The following is an 18190-nucleotide window of genomic DNA, read 5'->3' on the forward strand; positions in this document are numbered from 1 at the left end:
TGCATAAATAAAATTCTCTAAAAAGAATTGTAAAATATTCTTTAATAATTAATACATACATAATTACTCTTACTCATACACAATCAGCACTATCACCAGCACATTCACACACAGTGTCCAGTCACACACACCGCCGGAACGGTGTTAGTTGTATCAGAGGTTGAAGTTGTCTAGGCGTAGCTTGCCCTCCTTCTCGGTAAGGTATAGTAGGTCGGCCATGGTCTGCTCGCATATAGCTTCTTCTGCTTTCTCGGACATCTGAAATTGAAAAGTCACCTTTTATTAATTTACTTGCTTTACCGTGAAATTTAGTTTGTCACAAATTTTCATAAATTATTCTGGGTTATAAACAATAATACTGTAAAGTTTCATCAAAATCCCTCCAGTAGTTTTTGCGTGAAAGAGGAACAAACATGTTGACATCCAGACATCCATACAAACTTTCGCATTTATAATATTAGGAAGTAGGATTTTTGATCCAAAGTTCGCGACAGCGTATTGCACTTTGCATAGCAAGAAACAAATTTTACGATGGCGCATTATATGCCCAAAAATTAGGTAGGTTACAACTTATAAGATAGACTGAACTTTAGCTACGAGATATGGGAAACGGGCTGTCTAAGATGATAGGTTTGATTCTAGTGTCCAATTTTTGTATTTGAATCCCTTGAATCATCCATGAACCGGGTTTTCTTCTTATAAATAGCACACTCTTAGAAATCCTATGCCGAGAGGCACGCCGTTTTGCGAGACATACTATAGTAAATAGAACTTGTAAATATGCATTGCCAAAGTCGTAGCATATGGCCAAGAACATACGGTGAAACGCAATTGCAATTTCATTTCAAATCGAATCGGTTTCAAACTGGTCGCGTGTGTGGTCTTTCAACGGAATCTATGGCAGAAACTTAGATGCAACTCAAAAGTAACTAGAAGTTGCAGTTTCGTTGCAATTGCGTTTCACCATGTGTTCTGGGCCTATTTGAAAAATAGGGCTTTATTAGCATACTCGAAAGACGTCCACTGCTGGACAAAGGCCTCCCCCAAGGATTTCCACAAAGACCGGTCCTGCGCCGCTTGCAGCAGTGGACGTCTTTCGGCTGAAACGAACGAACGAACGATTAGCATACTCACCGGTCGATAGTTGTATTCAATCGGAGGCGGATACTTGAAGTTGGGGCCAAAGTTGACGCTAACAGTGACGTTCTTATGCAACGACACAGACGGGTAGTAGCATCCCTGGTAAATATCTGCGAATGCCTCGCCCTGGCACTCGCCGTTCTTGAAGAAGTAAATCTTGCTGCCGGGGAGAGGCTTGAGATTGTTCAGAGATTCTTGGATGTTGTCCTTATCTTCATAGTAGAGGTGGCTCTTGAATTTGACTAGAGGCTGGAATAGGAAATACAGTTTTATGAGGTGAATGTCGACTGCGTTTTGGATATTACGATGTTATGACGGTTTTTAGTGTCTTGTGGATTTGCTCACGCTTCCGCTGAAAATAAAACGACCCACAATAATTCTTGGGCTACCTGTGACGATAAGAATCTCGACACTGGCCTGTTCTGCGCCATTTCGTCAGGTATCGACGTGTAGTTCGCAAAAACAATTTCATAGTAAATCGTTATAATAAACGCACAATGAACGCAGGGTGACCCCAGTGCGGTACCGTTATGCAACCCACAAAAAACTACACCTCAAATGGCAATGCCAGATTTTGTATGGAAAGTGGCGTCTTTTTTTTTTCGCGCGGCCATCGACCAAACTTTGTTTTTTGGTAACAAAATAGTGTAATAAACTAATCTTACTACGGCATGTATACCTCTAAACTCAGTCTGAACTGAGTTACGAGCATTAGAAGTTTGATGATTTTCATACTAGATTTGCTTTTTGTGCGCAAGTTTTGTAAGAAATTGCAACAAAATATTGCGCTATTTTTTTATTGCGCCGATTCTGCTCCATACTGATGTCTGGAGCCTTTAATGGATGGTATTGTTTGTTTACACATACAATCTCACTATTTTGTTGCTATTTCTTACAAAACTTTGCGCGCAAAAAGCAAATCTAGTATGAAAATCATCAAACTTCTAATGCTCGTAACTCAGTTCAGACTGAGTTTAGAGGTATAATGTCATAGTAAGTTTGGTTTATTACACTATTTTGTAATCAAAAAACAAAGTTTGGTCGATGGCCGCGCGAAAAAAAAAAGACGCCAATTTCCGGCATTGTCTTTGTGTTATATCCCGCAGCGTGAGAAAATCCGCGTGAAACAAACCTAAACGAGTTGAGATTGCTGTAGGTATATTAAACGATTAAATTTTTTGAGTGTGTCGTTTGCATACATTTTGTGAACGTGAGCGCTATTACTTGCCGCGTGCGTCGTGGAGCCTGCTGCTTCATATCGATGATAAAATCATCGGATTTTAAACGACATGTATGGGTTTATCGTCTCGATAAAAGTTTATCGTAGCTCGCATGTATGGGTTTATCGTCTCGATAAAAGTTTATCGTCTCGATAAAAGTTTATCGTTTCGATAAAAGTTTATCGTCTCGATAAAAGTTTATCGTAGCTCGCATTCTAGGCCTACTGGAGAGCAGGTAGGTACTCACGCGGTCCTTGTAAGTGTTGGGCGTATACTCGCGGCGGCTGTCTGGCAAGCGCACCAGGAAGCCCAGCGTGTCACCCTCGCCGTAACCGCCGGAACTGTAGTGCTTGCCGCGGGACTCGTGGAATCTGGTAGCATAAAAATGATTCAAGCTGTAGGAATTAAAAGGCGGTAGTATTTCTCCAGCTGTATTTGTAATTTTCCGTGATAAACCCTCGCTCCGTCATTATACAATCGTCTTCTGTTCTGTTTTCTTCCAAAATCACATCTTTCTTAATTACTCACTCATTCATTCCTTCTCACTCACTCTTGCGTCCTGTTTCACACTCCCACACTAGTTTCAATCAAAAGATGTCAAATGCTTGACAAAGGCCTACCGCAAGAATTTCCTGCAACGGCCGGTCTAGCACTATGCCAAAATAAAGTTATTCGTTACTTTCAATCAAACTATCAAATGTTGGACAAAGGTCTGCCTCAAACACTTTCCGCGCGGCGTCTTTCCATTCTATACATAGCCAGAACGCAAGGGTGTGAAACTAATCGAGTATAGTTTGGATATGACTTTTTTTACTAAGCTCCTCCAAACTATACACGACCAGTACGCATACGCTGCGTACTGCTCGCGTATACTTTGTAGTGACTTAGGTCAATTATCTTCCTCCAAAATATACATCGCCAGTACGCATACGGACTAATCATGTATGTATTGTAATAAGTGCGTGATTACAATTTATACGCGAGTAGTTGCATGCTAGTCATTTTGACTTATTGACCTCTCTTTCTATTACATACTAGCTTTCCGCCCGCGGCTTCGCTCGCGTGGAATTTTGTCTGTTACAGAAAAACAATATCGCGCGCGTATTTGCTCACCGTTTAGACCTACCCTGGACTACGACAAACATTTTAAAACCAAAATCAGCTCAATCGGCCCAGCCGTTCTAGAGTTTTAATCAGACTAACTAACATCAATTCATTTTTATTTATATAGATAGATTAATTCATATCTGCGTGTCTACTTTAAACATTGAATCATCTTACGACACGTGTCATTGTTTTGATAAAGGATTTTTTGGTGTTTCTTATTCTGCCATAGAAAAGATATTTGTTTTGGGGCTGATATTTCACCAATTGTAGGTATGGAAATATGTCAAAATGATTTTGTTCTTGAGATAAAAGTTAATAAATAAAATAAATAATAAATAAATATCCTTAGACATTTTACACTGCGCTTCTAGTCCCAAACTAAGCAAAGCTTGTACTATGGGTACTAGACAACGGATATAAACATAATTAAATACTTTTTTTTGTAAATACATACTTATTATACATAGAAAACACCCAGTCCAATACAAACAAATATGTTCATGCACACAAATGTTTGTACTGTGCGGGAATCGAACCCGCTACCACTTCGAACCACTACACCAAACGGCCGACAATACAAACCTAGCATTTAAAGTCTCGCATAATATTGTATTTAATGCGCGTTGAACTTTCTTCTCTCACTCTCTCTCATATTAATTAAATTGTTATTTAATTTGAAATCTACCTAATCAATTTAATTTCAAAAACCACTTACAATAGTGTTAAAAATCTAGATTTATTATAGATTCAGTAAAATAATAATATTTTATGTAATAATATCAAATAAATGTAATTTTACTAAATTTACTAAATCAATATCAACTAAACACACTCTAGTCAAGTGTAAGTGGTGTAGTAGAAACTAATCGAGTATAGTTTGGAGATGACTTTTTTTACTAAGCTCCTCCAAACTATACACGATCAGTACGCAAAATTCGTGTATAGTTTGGAGTCACAGATTTACAAACAGGCACTCCGAAATATACACGAGCAGTTTCCTATGGGTGCGTTCTGGCCATGTATAGAACGGAAAGACGCTTCCGCGCGACCCGTATCCAAGCACTACCAGCAGCCAGGTTTTTCCGTATCCAGGCGTTCGTACACTACGTCTACTGGACCTGTTCCCTGATAGCATTTCCCTGGTAGCAAAAGGCCATAAGAAACATACCTGCACCCCTAGACAAGTTGCACTTTTTATTCGAATCGAAACTGTCATAACTCCAAAAAGGCCTTTCGACCATTTTTCGATTATAATGTGCACTTTGTCTAGACCTGACACACTACATAATACCTTTGAAGTTTTTTTTTTTGTTAGTAAGTGCTATTGGAATGCACTTGCAATTGGAGCTAGTGGAGTACTCCAATTGCAAGGTAGATTAAGGCAGTGATTGATATTATAACTGTATGATTGTTTAAGTTTTGTTAAAATCTTTTAGACAGCTAACAATGTATGATACGTAGATTTAAAGCTTTTTGTTGTGTCTTCTTTACTGGTAATTTCTTCGAGATTATAGGGGTTTATTCTTAACAGGCGGGAGAAGAGGTTTCGTATGCGAATCTTTGTGTGGTGAATCTAGGGCACTGAGTGAGTAGGTGTTCCCAGGTTTGCGGGGTTTGGTCGTCGCAGGGACAGCGGTCATCTGCGACGATATGGAAACGGTTTTGTATGCCTTGTGGTAATCATGGTTGTTTGTGCCTACTGATGTCGTGCCGCTAAGGGGCCATCCATAAAGTACGTCACACGCATTTCATGATTTTTTGACCCCCCCCCTCCGTCCTTGTCACAGGTGGTCACATTTCTGAGACCCCCCCCCCCTAGTGTGACGTCACATGTTTTGCAATTTCACATCGAAAAATTATTAAATTAACAGCAGTTCCGAAATTAGTTTTATTTCTATTTAAANATCGAAAAATTATTAAATTAACAGCAGTTCCGAAATTAGTTTTATTTCTATTTAAATTAAGTATTTTTTTTTTATATGAAATCAACATTACATCAAATATTTGAAACAATTGAAATGTTATGTCACGAAACTTAGGACCCCTCCCACCCCTTGTCACACCATGTCACACTTTGTCAACCCCCTCCCCCCCTCTTTACGTGTGACGTACTTTATGGATGACCCCTAAGAGCCAGTGCAGCCGGGAGCCTACCTGGTGCCTTTGCGGCTGCGCCAGGAGTAGCCGAACTTGTCGTATCCGAGCGGCGCCTGCAGGTTGGCGTAGCGCCGCGCCCAGCCCAGCCGCGTGGCCGCGCCTTCAGGCATCTCCTCCACGCTCGCTTCCCAGTACCAGCTGCCGCGGGACACGCCTACAGTTGGAAGAAAGACAAATGTTTCAAGACAACGTAACCTTCTTTTTTTTTTTGATGATGTTGGCAATACACGTCGAGGTCGACTTGATTTGTGCCATTTTCAAGTATTTATGTGATACGAGTTACAAAATGAGATCAAGTAATGATATAATGAAGGATGATAGATGATACCCCTTCCCACCCTTTGAGTCTCAGTAAAGTTGTGGTGCTTTACTGAGACCTCCTATGGACAACTTGAGAGAACCCGAAGAATCACGATGCACTGTTTTGCTTCACTTGCCTACACTCATGCACGTTCACGAACACTTAATGGTTAATAATCCACCATTATTACACATTAATAGTCGCCTAAACACGAATTTGAGGAAATAAAACAAAACCGCTAACATGACGCTTCAGATTCCCGCCAAGAAGCCCCCAACGTAACCTTTTTTAGTGCCCCCGTGCATTAGGCTCGGCGCAAATGGGCCTCCGGTGGCCAGCGACGGCGACTTAACACACTTTTTGTATAGTGGCGAGTCGTGGACACTACTGTAGCAAGTGGCCGCCACCGGATACACGTGTGCGGCGCGTCTAGCTATACTAAATTTGTAAAGAGGTAAAGTTTGTGTGTTTGTGTATTTGTTAAATTGTAAGGGGTAATCTCGGGATTTACTAAACTGATTTTAAAATTCTTTCACCAATAATAGAAAGCCACATTATTGCCGAGTGTCATATAGGTTATATAAAAAACCGAAAAATTCCACGCGGGCGGAAAGCTAGTACAAAATATTATATTAATAAAAAAAACATACGGGTCGAATTGAGAACCTCCTCCTTTTTTTTGAAGTCGGTTGAAGTGTGTTAAATCGCCGTCTCTGGCCACCGCTGCACCGGTGGCTGTGGTCGGAGGCCCATTTGCGCCGACACTTAGGCTCGCCTCGGTAAATAAAGCGATTCTATTGGTTCTTTACAAACACTTCCCATGCTACACATCCTCGCACATATCTGGTGGAAACGCAGCCTTACGCCGCCAGATCGTCGCTGAGCCGCCTAATGCGCAGGGCACTAAAAGAACCCAAAATGTTTAGACTACGTTACATTTCTAAAACAACCCTAAATTCGAGCTCAATCAGCTCTTAATTAACTGCAGTAAAATAAGTTTATCATAACCACGTTAGCAAGTGACAAGAAGTAACCAGTGCTAGTAATAATTCCTTTAATTATGTAATCAAAACCATATGAAAAGATCAATCAGCTTCACATCATCACATCACATCATAATCATAACTTACCATGCGTAGCTCGCACCATGCAGTATCCTTTTTCCCCAGTCACAGCTAAACGGTCTTCGGATATCTTCAGCTGTGGTGCTCTGTCATGCAGTGCTAGTAACACGATACCCGGGCAGAGAGACCGGTACAACCACCCGGGTATCGGTTTGCCGCTCCACTCGTTGCTTTCGTCGAACTCCTGCAATGGACAAGGTCAACTTTAGACTGGTTTCGTAAGGCTTTTAGCAGAACGACGTATAATTCAGTCAGATTCAGTTTTTATCAAAGAATGTATTTGATAGAGAAGAAAAGTATGTGAATAACCATAAGATTTCGTTATTTTCACATCACTTCTTCTCTAAACTTCGGTTCGGGATTCTGGTTGATTATTCAATCACATATCTTCTCTCTGGTGAAAACCGAGCCTTAGGCTGCGTTTCAACTAGAGATGTGAGGTAAATGAAGCGTTTCTATTGATTCTTTACAAACACATCCCTCGCTAAGCATCCTCGCACATCCCTGGTGGAAACGCAGCCTTACAATGGGAGATTTCTGCAAGCTTTTGATACCGCAGAACGATGGAATCTTTATTCCTTTGAACTGAACAACCAGAACGAATTAATTTTTCACCTAACCTAATTACTTGTCTTGGTCAGCCGAACAAGAAGGGGTCTTGCCGACTGGGGCGCCGGCGTCTGGCCCCCCACCACAAGGCGTCCCTATACTAAAGTCCGGTCGCCGAGCACGTAGAATTTCGTCCAATGACCCAAAGCTACCCATCCTTATCGCTCGCGCCTAATTATATTGCTGTCAGGACTGTTCGTGAGTGTGCAAGCTCGACAGCAATATAATTACGCGCGATAAGGATGGGTAGCTTGGGGTCATTGGACGAAATTCTACGTGCTCGGCGACCGGACTTTATCTTATATTCGCTAAAAATTACTTACTTGTCTAAAAGGCGCGTGGGGGTCCGGTTCGGCGAGTATGTACCGGTACCCGTCCTTATTGAAAGGGTGCTCCGTGGGGTATCCATGTGAAGGCAGCTTCAGGGCGCTTAAGTCTGCCGAGCGCCCATTCTTGCGGACTGGGGCGCCGGCGTCCGGCGGGCCCCCCACTGCAGGGCGCCATTATACTAGTCCGATCGCCGAGAACGTAGAATTTCGTCCAATGACCCCAAGTTACCCATCCTTATCGCTCGCGCGTAATTATATTGCTGTCACGACTGTGCGACGGCCGGCCGCAGTGAGTGTGCGAGCGCGACAGCAATATAATACGCGCAAAGGATGGGTAGATTGGGGTCATTGGACGAAGCTCTACGTGCTCGGCGACCGGACTTTATCTTATAATTGCTACAAATTACTTACTTGTCTAAAAGGCGCGTGGGGGTCCGGTTCGGCCAGTATGTACCGGTACCCGTCCTTATTGAAAGGGTGCTCCGTAGGGTACCCATGTGAAGGCAGCTTCAGGGCGCTTAGATCGGCCGAGCGCCCCTTTTTGCCAACTGGGGCGCCGGCATCCAGGCCTCCCACTGCAGGGCGCCGCTTGCCTTGCCGCCCCTTTACGTTGCCTGCCAGGGGGACTGGGAAGAAACAATATTTTCGTTTAGGTTGGGGACAGAAACACGTCCCATATAAAACTATTAAGGCCCGATTCGACCAAACTTTTATCCGAGAATAGCTCCTGGTACAACTGGCACATTGACAGTTTCAGTATGGGAAATATGTCTAAACTGATGATTTTGTTCGTTCGTTCGTTCGTTTCAGCCGAAAGACGTCCACTGCTGGACAAAAGCAAACTGATGATTTATTCTGAGATTAATATTTAGGTACTCTTGTTTGGTCGTATCTTCCCTAAGTAGAACAAGTGTTAGATGGAAACAACCGGCGAAATGGAACATTTTAGCCATAGACGGACAGCTTGAAGCAGCTGTCGATGCTAACTGCTTCCAAGCTGTTATGGTTATCGCCGCGTGGTAACTACCAGTAAGTTAAGTTGCAGACGATGCATTTCAGGAGGCGTATGTTTCATCAATAACTTCCTTATTTGGAAGTACATACTATCGGCCACAGTTTTAGCTACCCATTTCCGTTTTTTCTCTCGCTCTTCAAATGGTGATTCTTTGCGATAGAACGAGAGGACATGACAAATGGGTAGCTGGAACTGTTGCCGATAGTATATTACATATTAGGAGTATTGGACTTGGAATACAAATACGTATGCGAATGGGAATTCTTCCACAAAACTGTTTTGTGGTTCTTACGCCACAAATGCTGCTGTATTAATTTATGCGTCTCTTGAATATGCCAGCAGACTCACGCTATGTTTTGAACTCTTCAATCACTAGAATGATTTCACGAGAAATTCCACAAACAATTAAAATTACACTTTTTTAAAGAAATTACTCGGCTATTATTACTTATTTACCGACGTTTACACTTCGCGGAACAAGCTGGTATGTTTTATTTATAAAATGTAAAGTGCGACTTAAAATGGAATCAGAAAGTATATAATCTCGATTCTTGATGTAAAAACTGCATTAGAACAAATAAAACGCTTTTTTAGTTTGAAGTTTGAAATTGAAAATGTTTTTGAATTAGGTATTTTAATTAATGAACAAGAGCCGTACTTGCATAATACTGCAATGATTGCTTGCTATTAGTTGGATCTTTTAGACAAGTCAAGAATACTAAGCTACAGAACTTGTGGAGCTAATAAGGGTATATTCTGAGAATTGGAATTGTGGACCACAACTGGTTGAAATGACACCGTCCGCTTTTGCATTTCACATCTTGCATCGGTTATTATGTTGTAGATCGCAACCTACTTTAATTAACCGGAAAATAATTAGGTTCGCAGCTAATTTCTTCGGCGTATAAAGAGTGTGTTTTTAAGAAAAAACTAAAGGTAGGATTCTTTTAAAAAACGTGAATGAAATGTTTTCAGCTAGTCTTTGGCAAATGTACTTTAAAACAATTAAGATTTATCACGTCTAGTTATTATTGGGACTGCTACTTACCTACCGGTGCATGGACTTGTTTGCAAAGCGTGAAAGATATCAAAAATTTATTTGGTCACTATAATAATATAATATTGAATACTTAAAAACTGTAGCAACGATAACAAACGATAAGAACTGGAGCAGTAATAAACACGTTTTTTACCTTTTTTCCTCTACGTACAGGTTTATGGTAATTTTACGTTACAGCATATCCAAAATGCTTATACAATCAACCAAAAGACTTCATTCGGCTCTATGTCAATATTCCAAAGATAAGATCCAACGGGTGACCTCGATGCTCTATGAATCGTCTACTAAACGGAGGAGCGACAGTAATATTGATTAAGTTATTTTTAATGTTCAAAACATTATTCGATACAACGAGCAGTCTTTTGATGTCGATTGGACGGTAAACAATTAGGTCACGTACTGAACGTTTCATTGGATCGCTAATAACACTTGAGATTCGTTCAGTGTGCATTACAGTTTCTACAAAATATAAGTATGTCATCTAAAAATCAGTACACCACGCCCAGTTGCGCTACGCAGTTTACAGTTTGTTGACATATGAACATCAGCATGTCTTCGGCTGCCACCACAATGTGAGGTAAAAGGCAATCCGTACAAACATAATACTAAAGACAATGGATGCGTAATACCCGTGTCTTGACGATTATGCACCGCTACTGCTCGCTGGGGAAAGGAAACGATTACTTATGCGAGACCCGAGACATCATACGCGGTGACAAAATCTCATATTAAACCTTACATCTTTGGGAATACGAACTCAAATGTCGCGTAGGGCCCGTGGAAAAGTTGTGCTATTAAATAAGTACTAGAAATTATGAATAAGTCAAAAACTCGAGCCTGTCTGGATGTAGAGACTGTGGTTAATTCGCTAAGTATTACAGTGACCTGTGGAATTTTATCGATCCGTGTTATTTTTAGAACTTCGAGGACTTATCTAATGCGTAGAAACTTGTGCCTTTAATAAATATTGGTGACTCGACTGGAAAATTTAATGTACGCTTATCATATCAATCGTAATTATCTTCAAAATTAAAAATAAATTGCCTAATTGTTACTGCCTGAATATAAATAAATAAATTGCTATATCCTAAGGACTTACTATCCATGTCGATTCACCGATATCTGAACTCAATGTAAAACGAACTTTTCGGTGCAAACCGTTGATAAGATAATGAAGACGGTCATCGGTGCGCGACACCTAAATACGTCTACACAAGAAAACATTAGTGAAGCAAAACCAACAAGAGTGGAACATATCGTTTTCCTGTAACGAGCGCCCTTCAACTGTACATAAGTAAGTATACAATTAATACATATTAGGTAAACACTGGCTCAAGGCTACTGACGCGATAACAGATAACGGTGTTCCACAGTCGCAGTAATAAAACCGAAAAATAAAAAAATAAAAACTCACCAGCCATAAAGTTCAAGGTGATTGAGTGAACAATTTAAATCTAAAATCAATAGAGGAGAAATCGCACGCTAAAGCGACGGTGCCTATGTGAGACTTATCAAGGTAACACACAACCGCGTCCCATACGGCCGCGGCGCTGTGTGCGTGCGGCGTGTTTACAAACACCACTGTGCGGGAAACAATGTCATTATTCAGTACATGTCTGGATATATTTTTATATGTGCACCGCGCATGATATGGCTGTATGCGTTAGTTTTTCAGTTCTGGTGCACATCCAAACTCGACGGCTCCGTTATGGGGATTTGGTAAGAAAATGCGTTACTCGCCACGATACTGGCCAGACTGTGTCTGCCAATTGATCACATAAAAGGTGCATTAGCGCTCTAAGCACGTACGGTGAGTCATTGCCCTAGATACAGTACAGATCATTATTACGTGTTAAAAGGTGTTTGTTTATACTATGACTATGACCATAAAGGTCAGAATGGCTGGACCATAACAATTTAAATAAATAAAATACAATAACATTTTTATAAGTACCCAAACAACGAATTTTTAAAATAGTTATGAAAGAAAAGAAGTGAAAAGTGTGACAGAAAAATTAGACAACTTAGTAGGTACATAAAAAAATAATTATTGAAGAGATCAGTTACACACAAAAAAATCTGATATTGTAGTAGCACAAATAGAAAAAAAAAGTTAATAAAAAAAGAATTCAGGATACTTATAAAATTAAGTCAGTGCTAAACCTGACCTGTTTGTTCATTCTCCATCACTACACAACACCACACTGCAATTTCTAGTCAACTTGTAGTAGAGATAGAAATAATTTAAACCTTAATTTTAGGTACTCACTCTGTTAGCAATCGAAACTGAAATACAAATTATGGTATCCTTGAAAACAATAATAACTAAAATTCAAGACTTGTAGTCACTATAGGGAGGACTAACAACTGCATGGTACCAAAGTCAAGTCAGGTTTATTTCTGTTAGAAGTTCATGGAACTGTGCAAGTTTTAAAGTATTACTTTAACGACTCAAGGAAGAATTGTATTCTAAAAATCTTGTACAGCTAGGAAATACAAAACATGAGAGATTATAGTATACATTATCAACTCTTGTCCTTTTATATCCTAATATAAAAGGCAAGATAGTATCAATTTTGAATTTATTTGTTTATTTAAGTTTAAGTATTACATCATGTACTTACAAATAGATGTAATTTAAAAGGAAATAAGCTAAAAGTTTAAATCAAACAGCCTCAAATTATTAAACCAATGGCCAATGGGCCTTCAATGGGTATCTGTGTCATAATCTAAAACCAATTGAATAAACAAAGACTTACTTTGGGGGTATAATATACTGCTGTGACCAAACATTCTAGTCACCTAATATTAATTGGAAATTAGGATTTTTCTATTGGAAATTACAATTTCTTGCCTTTTTAATGAGTGTCAATCACTGAGCAATAACTTTAGTGTCAAAGTCATTTATGAGTGTCAAGTCTAAACAGTTTCTCTTTATCTACACTAATATTATAAAGAGGAAAACTTTGTTTGTTTGTTTGGTTGTAATGAATAGGCTCAAAAACTACTGGACCGTTTTCAAAAATTCTTTCACCATTCGAAAGCTACATTATCCACGAGTAACATAGGCTAAAGGGTTATGCCCACTTAGTATGGGACCTTTGGCCTGAGGTGGACAGACATTACAGCATGTAATTTGTTATTTATTAAATAGTCTATACCAGTAAGAAACAAAATATAAATATCATTTTGTATCCAAGTCCTTAAAAAAATTTTTTTTGATTAAGACCAGAAAGGTTAGAAGCNAAAAACTTGGTTTTGAGAACTAAACAACACTCACGAACACGATGAAAAATACAAAACAAAGCGAATGACAGATAACAGCTGTGACATTTTCAGTGTTGCCATGCTAATAATGTGGTGATGAATAAAAATAATCGATATAAAAATCGATTGTATTTTTGATGACTCGAAATAAGGTGTATAATGAGGTGTGTGTGAAATAAGGTTTCATTTAGTTATTTAAATATTTTTGGTTGTGTTATTAGAATATTAAAAAGGTTTTATAAATGTCATTTTAATGAATACGTATTTAAAAAAATAATAATTGTCATAGTCGAACAACAATCGATATGAATCGATTCTTACCGATAAGATTCATTTTGGCAACACTGAAATGAGTGTTAAAGACAGGAAGTTGTAATTATCACATAAAGTACTATTTTAATTGAATTTTTATAAAGGCAAATTGATACAAAGTTACACTAAGTGAATACTTTAAAAATTAATTAAAAATTTTTGGCAAATTCATATTTTCATTAGCAGCTTGTCCACGCCAGGCCAGAAATGAACATTGTCCTTTTACTTTGGAAAAAAATAGGGTTCCGTAAAATATGTAGATAATGTAGTCCACGCGCGCGAAGCCGCGGGCGGAAAGCTAGTCTACACTAATATTATAAAGAGGAAAACTTTGTTTGTTTGTTTGGTTGTAATGAATAGGCTCAAAAACTACTGGACCGTTTTCAAAAATTCTTTCACCATTCGAAAGCTACATTATCCACGAGTAACATAGGCTAAATTTTACTTTGGAAAAAAATAGGGTTCCGTAAAATATGTAGATAATGTAGTCCACGCGCGCGAAGCCGCGGGCGGAAAGCTAGTCATAAATAAAATAAAAAAAAACAACAAAAATAACTCACTGGTTGCTATTCCCATGTCGGTAACTTTGAGCTGACCTTGTTTGATCATCGCTTCGTAGTTCGGCTTGATCGCAGTCAGCTCCATGTTGAATAGGCCATACATGGAGCCCTGAGTCTGGTCCTCTTCGTACGTGAAAAGAACTTGGATGTCTTTGATGAGGGCCCTTTGGACGGTAGCATACCACGACTGGGTCACTCTGAAAGTTTTTAAAATTAGAAAACATATACATATAACTAATAATAATACGTTTTGGCCAGCCGTTGGGATGTTCTTCATTTTACATTGTTTGAAATAGAATAAAAATAAAAATTACAATTTGTTTCTTAATCCTTCAGGCTCCGCGAATCCAGTCACAAAATCAATGAGGGTTTTCGAGATTGAAAAATCCACCAGATGGCAATACGTAGACGGGAGGTCCAAATGCTGCATGATTGGTGGATTTTGACATATCTGTCAATTTCATGTCAAAAATATTTGGACAAAAATATTTAAACATTTGGACCTCCGGTCTACGCATTGCCATCTGGCGGATGTTTCAATCGCGAAAACCCTCATTGTTATACGGTAGCCGGCTACTGCTTGGGGGCTGAGAGGTTAAATAATCAGTGAATAGTTACCTTCTAGGCATTGTAGTCATGGCTTCCCAATACTGATCAATGTACGGTATAATCTCACGGTCTTTACTAAATAACATCTTGTTGCTTCCATCTTTCACACTTTCTTGTCTTAAATTAGCTATTGCCGTAAGACACATTTGAGGAAATGCTGTAAGAAATTCAAAATATTATGTTGATTAACTTATTATACTTTCTTGGAACAACAGTGATCAATCCCTAACATTATATTGTGTTTCAAACTTCAATTTAAACACAAACAAAAGACAAATTCCTAAATTATCTTAGGTCTTGATTGTTGTTAACTTACGAGCTTGATTCTTCTTGAAGGTTTCCAAGCCAGTTGGTGAACAGTTCTTGCAAATAAACAAGTAGTTTGTCATGAAAGGAACCAGCTTCCCCAACTGATAACCGATGCATGATTCGTGAAACCACCGATTGCAAGATGCACACAGCAGCTCTGCGATGTTGAGATTTCTATCTTTCCCGCTAAAACAAAAGAGGTTAAGGTTTTACACCCCATCAAGTCAATTTTAATATTCAATGAAGTTTATCAACATACCAATAGCAGGACCCTTGAGATTCTCCAGATTGCTTGTGTTTGCCGATTTTATCAATACTATCCATTGTTTTTTGAGATTCAGTTTGCATGTTTACAGTAGAAACTACATCAGCGGCGCTCGGTTTCTTTGTTGTTTCTGAGAATGTCGAAAACATTTTTGACAAAATACTTACTCCACACTAAAGTATAAATAATATTAAGCCATTTTTAACAGATAAAAACATTAAAATAATGAAATTTACTTGCAAAAACCTTAATTATTTAGTCGATTTACGAAAAGCACGCACAGTACAACAAACAAGTAGAAATTCTTTATTTAAAAATCCAACTACAATTTTATAGCCAATGAGAATACATGTTTCATAATCAAACTGACCGTTCATTGGACAAAACTCCGAATAGAGTTTTTTTTTTTTTTTTTTTTTTTCTGGCACGCACGGCTTATGGCTCAAGACAAGATGCCATTGGCGAAAATAATATTACGTGACCAAATAATATTATTAACGTTATTTATTTGTTATATTATGCATACCGTTACTAGACATAGCGAGATAAATACAAATAATTTCTGAACGATCACAGAAATGTCAAGTTGAAAAAAAAATCGTTGTCATGGTAACAGAGCTGCCAGGATAAAAAAAAATCCCTTTGAAAGTCAAAAAATTATGTAGTTGGTACCTCTATGAGTAAAATCAAGGAATATACTTGTGGGTGGGTTGTGTTGTGGTGCTCATCTCATGCTACGCCATAACAACCGCTTCTAATGGGACATCATATCTAAAGCGATCACGAATCACGATATTGTGAAATGTCTCATTTTGACTGACTGACTAGAAAGGCGCTGTTAGTTTTAACGCGTAGAAGGGGTAAGCAGAATTAGAAGATGGCAACATTTAGTTTGAATTTCGAATCTTTCTGTTTGACTGTTTGTTTTTTGGGAATTTGGTTTTACGTGTGTTTTTTGGCTTTTGTGAGTTTTGTGACCTTCATTTACTATTTCTGCTGAAATAAATAATCAAATAAAAAGAGTAACTGCGTGCTGGCTCGCGAAATATGGATTCGGTCACAAGCACTGAAGATTTACGCATAGAGCTCAAAACTCCTCAAGAAAATATCCTTCTCGAGTTAATAGAGGAACTCTGCAGTGAGCCTGATGGCAAATTATCTACGAAGTTGAAAGGAAAAGTGAACAGAATCATAGCTGACTGTGACCTGACACACCACACCAGCTTACACAAACTTAGTACTGCTGATGAAAGTACTTCAACTTTATTGGGTAAACCTTTTATAAACTACTTCTACCTTTTATTCTAGATTCTTACCTCCTTACTACTACCACTATCGTCTTATTGCCTTATTACTAAGAAGGGGTAGGGGCGAGTTTATAGCCAAAGGAGCAGTAAATTAATCACCATTACTAGTCCATTAAAAGTTTTATCTATGTGCTTACAAAGTAGTCTAAACTTAGTGCTAGTCCTTACTTAAAAGTCAGTTCAATAATAGATTGGTTGTCACTTTCAGGCTTTATGCACAATACAGCTGCCGAGTTAAATTTTGAAGAGCAAGCGGAGCTCAACCAAGCTATCGTTCATAAGATCCAGAACAAGCTGCCCACATTCACGGCAGAACTGGAACGTCTTAGACAAAGCACGAATAACCAGAAGAAGTCCAGTCAAAACCAAGTCCAACAGCTACAAGAGAGTCTAGACCAAAAGCTGAATACACTTAAAGAACAGGAGAATGAGAAGGTGGAACTGATGATGGAATGGCTGAACCACCGAATTAATGACGTTTCTATGTTCAGTGATAGCTCAAGCGAATTTCTCACTTTGAAAACTAGGATTTTGGATTTAAAATCGAAGTAAGTATTTACTGTAACCTTGAGAATTTGAAATACCATGATTTCATGTGATTTTATTGAAGCTATTTATTATTGACTTGTTCTCACTTTGGATGCTATTTTAAGACTCGATGGTGAGTCATGCTAATAAGCACTAGCATCATGATTATTTATTGAAATGAGGTTTCATCCAATTTATGTAGACCCCAGATGGCATTATAATTGTTCTAAAATGCAATATGAAATGATATGTTTTCTTTTTCTAGGATTCTTCATCTACAAATCCTGCAGAACATCTTCACTGAAACCAACCAGTCTATAAAGGCCTACAGCGAGATCCACAAAGATCTGAAAGACAGCATAAAGGAGACAGAACAGCGGATTAAGGGTTTCCGAGAGATCATTAATAGTGATTATGATTAGTGTTTTATTAATTATTACTTTTGAACTGAAATTGTTACATTGTTTTCATTATTGGTTTGAATAAATTATTTTAAATTGTTAAATAGTTTGGAATGTTTCATTGATTTCTACTAAATCCAGTATTATTTCCATACATACTCTACATTGACAATACAATGACATAATTTCATATACATACAATCTGTCTTTTAATGTTTGTTAATTATTATGAGTCATACATTTCGCCAAGTCATATTTATTGTCTGCCAATAGCCAATGTCCAAAGGTAAAGAGTCATTTACCTTTGGACATAGGCTGAAAACAAATTAAGGCTTGGTATTTCTGCTAAAGTAGGTATTTCGCGCTGTCAAAATCTGCGCGCGCAATACTTCGTCGAAGACAGCGCGCCAAAGAGCTCTCGCGGCTACACAGTATAGAAATACGCAGTTGGTTAGGTTAGGTTGACTTCCTTCCGTTCAAGCGTCACACTCACAGCACTTTCTAATACAAATCATATCCAAGTGATACAAATTAAAACAACTTTCAAAATTTTTGGCAATATATTTTAGA

At 38.6% G+C, this 18190-nt stretch overlaps 2 protein-coding genes across 6 annotated transcripts; one reads left to right on the top strand and one right to left on the bottom strand.

The window, feature by feature from the left end:
* Nucleotides 1-22: 22 nt before the first annotated feature.
* ash2 (set1/Ash2 histone methyltransferase complex subunit ASH2) lies at nucleotides 23-15722 on the bottom strand. 5 transcript variants are annotated; one of them, XM_028315789.1, is made up of 11 exons: nucleotides 15621-15722; nucleotides 15379-15514; nucleotides 15127-15305; nucleotides 14820-14967; nucleotides 14202-14398; nucleotides 8399-8613; nucleotides 7056-7233; nucleotides 5622-5778; nucleotides 2608-2731; nucleotides 1135-1389; nucleotides 23-258 (listed from the first exon to the last, which is right to left on the bottom strand). In XM_028315789.1, exons 2-11 carry the CDS (start codon nucleotides 15465-15467, stop codon nucleotides 154-156), a joined length of 1647 nt encoding a protein of 548 aa, XP_028171590.1. In that variant the 5' UTR covers nucleotides 15468-15514; nucleotides 15621-15722; the 3' UTR covers nucleotides 23-153. The 5 variants fall into 5 exon arrangements, with proteins under 5 accessions (XP_028171590.1, XP_028171591.1, XP_028171592.1 ...); XM_028315790.1 differs by having other exon boundaries at nucleotides 15631-15649; XM_028315791.1 differs by lacking the exons at nucleotides 14202-14398; nucleotides 14820-14967; nucleotides 15127-15305; nucleotides 15379-15514; nucleotides 15621-15722 and adding an exon at nucleotides 11477-11625.
* A 477-nt stretch (nucleotides 15723-16199) lies between these two features.
* LOC114360923 (uncharacterized) lies at nucleotides 16200-17729 on the top strand. The gene is made up of 3 exons (XM_028315797.1): nucleotides 16200-16654; nucleotides 16900-17239; nucleotides 17485-17729. The coding sequence occupies exons 1-3, from the start codon at nucleotides 16432-16434 to the stop codon at nucleotides 17639-17641; spliced, it is 720 nt and encodes a 239-aa protein (XP_028171598.1). The 5' UTR covers nucleotides 16200-16431; the 3' UTR covers nucleotides 17642-17729.
* Nucleotides 17730-18190: the final 461 nt, after the last annotated feature.

Source organism: Ostrinia furnacalis, unplaced genomic scaffold, assembly GCF_004193835.3.
Source record: "Ostrinia furnacalis isolate ACB-3 unplaced genomic scaffold, ASM419383v2 OfSCF5287, whole genome shotgun sequence".
NCBI classification, from domain to species: domain Eukaryota; kingdom Metazoa; phylum Arthropoda; class Insecta; order Lepidoptera; family Crambidae; genus Ostrinia; species Ostrinia furnacalis.